At 46.5% G+C, this 6,000-nt stretch overlaps 1 protein-coding gene across 6 annotated transcripts in view; it reads left to right on the top strand.

The window, feature by feature from the left end:
• The first annotated feature begins 1,688 nt into the window (after positions 1–1,688).
• The window catches only part of NFATC3 (nuclear factor of activated T cells 3), a 130,322-nt gene continuing 126,010 nt past the window's right edge, over positions 1,689–6,000 (top strand). Inside the window, exon 1 of one of the 6 annotated variants that reach the window (XM_029926366.1) lies at positions 1,689–2,110. In XM_029926366.1, coding sequence (XP_029782226.1) covers positions 2,008–2,110 — 103 coding nt within the window. In that variant the 5' untranslated portion in view covers positions 1,689–2,007. Of the gene's footprint in view, positions 2,111–2,221; positions 2,489–6,000 lie in introns of those variants that run through there. The other 5 variants (XM_029926368.1, XM_029926367.1, XM_029926363.1 and 2 more) reach the window with 5 other exon arrangements.

Here is a 6,000-nt window from a genome sequence, read left to right as displayed (position 1 = left end):
GTGGCCTGCAGCACTCTACCCATTCATCTGGCCTTATCTTTGGCTTTTGCTCACTGCAAGTACTTTCTGATTTCTAAGTTTTCTGATTTCTGTTCTCTGCCTGGAACCATCTTCCTCACTTCTTGGCCATCTTTCCAATCCCTCCAAATTCCAATTCCTCAAATTCCTCCACTTAGTCCTGTGGAGGCCCTGTAACCCTGGGGTACAGGGGGATTATGAACCTTCTTGGAGATCCTGGCACAGCCCTAATCTCTTTGCACAGTGGTGATAGATTTGCTGTCCTCCTCTCCCCCTCTCCTGAAGGGAGACTAATTTATCTCTGGTTTCCTAGGTTCAGCACAGGTATGGGTACAGAGCACTGGGCAGGAAAAGTTTTCTGACCTCGGGAATGAACCAATCCAAGATGAACATCTTATCTGTTCTGGACATTACCTGTCCTGACTGGAGGCCTAGTTAGGTCTTCTCTAGGGCTCCCTGGTAGCTCAGGTATCGGTCCATGTATTAAAACCCTCCTGCAAAAGCCCTCTACTTCGCCCTCTTCTTTTTGAAGGAGAGCGCCTGAGACCTAGTGCCCAAGCCCCTGAGACCTAGTGCCCTGAGTTCCTACGGCAACATGCTTCTAGAGATACTGTGCCCTGTGGGGGCCTGGGGCTAGGGAAGTAGGTCACAGCTGCTTCTCCCAGTTCCAGAGCTCACGGTCCACCCTGCCTCTTGGAGGAGTCCTAAGTAAACAAGCCAGGCTCAGCGTCCCCTGGCACAGCCTCCACCCCAGGCCCAGGAGGAGGCGTCTTAGGTCTCAAGGGAAGACAGGCCCGCTGGGGAGAAACCGAGAGCGAAAAACAGTTCTTTAGACAGTGTAACTTCCGCTCCTCTAACAAACCACTCAGTTTGTGTATCGGGCCCTCCTTTCACGGATGTGCACCGGGATGCTGAGGTCTTCGAGCCCGTGAGTGGTGCGAGCTCACGCCAGGTTTTCTGGTTCAGTCGGCTTCGGTTTACAGCAACGAATAGACTTTACCCAGGCGGCTCTGCCAAGTCCTCGAACGCGCCAGTTGTCCTCCAGAAAGCACTTGCCCGCTAGCAGAAGCGGACAAAGGCGAAGCTACACCGCGCGGGCCCCGCCCCGAAGGGGTGGATATGAATCGTGGAGGAGCTGAGATTCCGGACTCGTCGCGTTGCGCGGGTCTCCTCGGACTCCGCCCCAACCTAGCTAGAGGCTCAGCCGGCCTCGCCCTTTCCCAGACTCCGCCATTAGGGTTAGGGTGGCGAGATCAGAGTGTGAGTGGCGTTCCCGGAATCTTCCAGGGCCCTGACGCCTTCCCCAACCCAGCCATTAGAGTAACATTTCAGCCGCCCGTCACTGAAACCATAACCCCACTCGACGTGAGCTCTGCCCAATAAGGAAAGGGATCTTCGATTGGCGGGTGGATTGGATTGCATTCAATCCAATAAAAGAGGGCTGTCCGCCTCACACGCGTGTGTAGAGCCCTGGTTTAGAAGTTGAGGAAAGAATAGCGGCCGAACTACAACTCCCATGAGATACTTTCTCCAGCTCTCCTTATGCACGTGACTTCCTTCTCCTTGAGAGGGAATCACGCGGTAGGCCGGTGAGGGGGCGGAGCCATTGGGCTAGCTGGGGCGCCTGTGGCCTATGGGCAGCACGCTCCCATGGGCGCGCGGTAGGGGGCAGGGTTAGGCGTGCAGCACTGCGCGGCAGCGCGCTGGCTGCGGCGGCTGTTGGGGGGCGGGGAATATTGGCTAAGGCGACTGTGGCGGCTCAGGCACAGCGACTGGCTTTGGCGGCGGCTCCTGGTGAGGCTCGGCGCGCGGCCAGATTTCAAGTTCGGAGCGGAACGCTCGGTGTCACGGTCCTCGCCCGGAGACGCGACCTCCTGGCCGGAGCGGTCGGGCATGAAGCGGCGCTGAGGAGCTGCCGCCGCCGCTGCCACCGCCTCCGTTGCCGCCGCCGCCGCCAGAGGAGGAGCCGCAGCACCCTGGGCCACGCCGATGACTACTGCAAACTGTGGCGCCCACGACGAGCTCGACTTCAAACTCGTCTTTGGCGAGGACGGGGCGCCTGCGCCGCCGCCCTCGGGCTCGCGGCCTGCAGGTGGGTGCCGGGCCGGGCCGGACCGAGGAGCGTTTCCTTTCCTCGTTCGCAAGAGCTCGCCCCGTCCCTGGTTGCTTGGTTGTCCGGGGTTTAGTAGTACTGTGTGTGTGTGTGTGTGTGTGTGTGTGTGTGTGTGTTCGTGCGTGCGGTGAATGAAGAGCGGATTTAAATCGCTTGAAGAGGCGTGTGGGTCGCAGAGACGTGGAAGTGGCCGCGGACTTGGCTGGAAGCGAACTAGTGGGGAACTCGACTCCGAGACGCCTGTGGCCAGTGGACGACTGCGGTTTGGAGGCCGAGGGTCGGGGCCGCTGCCCAAGTGGCGTCTGGTTGTCGCTGCTTTGCCAGAGTGGTGCGGAGAAAAAGCTGTCCCTGTGAAGCGTAAGAGCACTTGACTTTTCATCTATCCTAGGTTTTTTAACATTTTTTGCTTGAAAGATGCACATTCTTGATCTGTAGGAGTTCTCCGAAATTCGTGCACATGTCTGTTTAAATCTTTCTTAGGAGAGTAATGCCGTCGTGTTAACACTTGGGCAAGTTTATGGCCCCATTTAATTCGAAGTGTAACTATACCGGGTCTTTTCTGAAAACTGTATTTCTTGAGCAGAGTGTTTTGGAAGATTCAGAAAAGTGGGGTACCCTGTTCATAATTCTAGAAAGTTCTGGGAGTCAGTTTTTATTTTAATTAAAAGTCCACCTCAGAAGATGTTTTAAAGGAGATCGTGAATTGGGAAGGTTGGGCACCATAATGCTTGGAGGTCAGACCAATCAAGAAATAGAAACAGAATGGCTGGGGACTTAGAGCTCTCCTGTGACCTGGTTTGGAATACTGTGGTTAAGTTCAGTTTCCCTAGTGCATATGTCGGCGAACTTCAAAAGAGAGATGGGTAAGACACATCCTTATTTATTCTTTCTGGGTATTGGTTGAATTACTTCATGATCATATTGATGTTCAACAGACTGTTGGGTAGAGTTGCAATGAAAAACATACCTGAACATGAGGCTTAAGGATTCTCTGGACAGTATTATCTTATCAGTTTTTTAGTCTTTATATGTTCTCTTTGTCAGCATAATAATTTCAGCAAAATTTATTTCAATTCCACTGACATTATTTGAGCACCTTTTATGTTGAAGACACTGTTAGGTAATTTGTGGTGTTATGATGGGTGCAGAAAAGGATTGAGGCCCCCCAAGGAGCTTGGGAAATGGGAGAGGGACACATAACCCAAATAATTCTCTCAGCAGACTGAATGGTGGTGTGTCATAACATAAGTAGAGATGGGAAAAGTGACGTGTGTAGAGAGTGGCACTGAATTATGTGTTTAGATTATTGGGATTTAACAAAGTAAAAACAACTCGTTTTAATGAGTATTTTTATTACAAGAAGATAAATAATTGATGTATGCAAACTTTACTGAGTACAGATGTGATTAGAGCATGCTTTATACCAAATTCATGATCCATAGAGTAGTGTCTTCATATAAGTAGGGATTGTATGTATGTCCAAAATATTGGACAGCATTTGAAAGCTATGAAAACAGCTTTTTAAGAAATTACTTTTGCCATGAAACTCTCCAAACCATTTTGGTATTAAAATGGGTCTAGTAAGCGTTACGGTTTGTAACTTGACTTGTAACTGAAGTTGCCAAATTTAAACTTGAATGGTTTTATTTGACAAAAAGCCCACTTTAAAATACTGTAGTAGCTGTTTATAAGGGTTTTTTCCCCCAAATTAAGATGAAATACACATGACATAACCATTTTAAAGTGAGCAATTCAGTGGCATTTAGTGCATTGACAGTATTGCGCAACCACTTCTATCAGGTTCCAACACATTTTCGTCACACCAGAAGGAGATCCCAAACCTATTTAAGTAGTTGCTCCTCATTCTCCTTTGTCTCCTCCTAGTCTCTGGCCTTCCAGTCCCTAATATGGGATTGTTTTATATGGCTTTACCAATTCTAGATATTTCATGTAAATGGAATCATACAAACGTGGGCTTTTGTGTCTGGCTTCTTTCACTTAGCATAGTATTTCCTGGTTCACCCATGTTGTAGAATACAGCAGTACTTTATTCCTTTTTATGGCTGAATACTCTATTTTATATATACCCCAATTTATCCATTCATCCACAGATGGACATTTGGGCTGTTTCTACCCTTCGGTTATCCTGACTCTTCAGTTGCTTTGAACATGTAGTAACTAATTTAAAAATTCTGCTGAGAAGGATGTTTTGTATTCAAAATTACTTGTTTGCAAAATTAGTTTTCATTATTTTTTAAAATTTATTCTTAATTTACTTATTTATTTTTAGAAAGGGGGAGAGTGGAGAGAGAGAAAGAGAGAGAGAAAGAGAGAGAGAAAATCCCAAGCAGGCACTGCACTGGTGGTGGGGAGACGCCGGACTGGAACTCCTGAACTGAGCTGAAATAATGAGTCAGTTGCTTACCTGACTGAGCCACCCAGGTGTCCCTCGTTTTCTTTTCTTTTTAAAAATTTTTTAAATATTTTATTTATTTTTGAGAGATACAGAGACAGACAGACAGTGCGAGCAGGGGAGGGTCAGAGAGAGAGAGGAAGACACAGAAACCGAAGACAGGCTCTGAGCTAGCTGTCAGCCCAGAGCCCAACATGGGGCTCAAACCCATGAACTGTGAGATCATGACCTGAGCCGAAGTTGGACACTTAACCAACTGAGCCACCCAGGCGTCCCTCGTTTTCATTTTAATAAGCATAATTAGAGTGTGTAGTTTGAAGGAACTAAGTGGATTAACTGACATGCTTTTAGGATGATAATATGCAGTAATATGGGCCATAAGAATGAAATTGCTTGGTATAATTCAAATCAGTGTTGTGTTACATCAGTGTGTTTACTTGTTTTTGGATTATTTTCTTTACTGGATTGAAAGTTCCATGAAGGCAGGGATAGTGTCTGTATCTTGTTTATAGTTGTATGATGAGTTCCTAGCTAGTGCCTTTAACATAAGTGGGCACCCAGTATATGGTAAATTAATGAATACTGCTTAAGTTTTGAGTCATTGCTCACTTTTTTTTTTTTTTTTGGTGGTAGATGAAGTTAATGAGACTTGTTTCAATTCTTTGGCTTTTATTGGTCAGATTATAAGACAGATCTTTGTAATTTTGGACAGCAGGTTTTCCATCTCTCTGAGGGCATGAGAGTACTTGTATCACCTCTAAATTTACATACAGAAGACTTTTGAAAAACTTTTAGAGGAGAGGATAATGGACTGGAACTGAGGACAAGTTAAGGGGCCGAACTTGTGGACCATGAGATGATCATGACCTGAGTCAAAGTTGGACACTCAATCGACTGAGCCACCCAGGCGCCCCTAATGTTCATTTCTGAGAGAGACAGAGCATGAGGGGCAGAGTGAGAGGGAGACACAGAATCTGAAGCAGGCTCCAGGCTCTGAGCTGTTAGCAGATAGCCCAACACAGGGCTTGAACTTAGGAACCGCAAGGTCATGACCTGAGTTGAAGTTGGCCGCTTAACTGACTGAGCCATGCTATTTGCGCCCCTATTGATAATTTTTCAAGTTTTTGTTTTATTTATGTTAAATGAGATAATGATAATGTATTTAAAGCTCTTAGCACAGTTCTTGGTCCAGTAGTACTCAGTAAGTGATAGTAGTTAACATTTTTTAATACACACATACACACACAGATACACCCCCATGATAGGTTATTTTTTATTTCCTCTTCTTTCCTAGACCCTTTTTCCTCTGCTAAACTAAAACACTGAGAAAGAATAGGTGCAGATAGGAGATCCAGTTATTTAAACCTTACTTAGGTAAGTTGAAATATTTGTCTTAGAGATTTTTATTTTAGCTTCTATTATTCTTTTTGTTAACTTCATTTCTCATATCTTAATA

The sequence above is a fragment of the Suricata suricatta genome, chromosome 16 (genome assembly GCF_006229205.1).
Source record: "Suricata suricatta isolate VVHF042 chromosome 16, meerkat_22Aug2017_6uvM2_HiC, whole genome shotgun sequence".
NCBI lineage: Eukaryota > Metazoa > Chordata > Mammalia > Carnivora > Herpestidae > Suricata > Suricata suricatta.
This window is presented reverse-complemented; position numbering and strand designations above follow the sequence as displayed.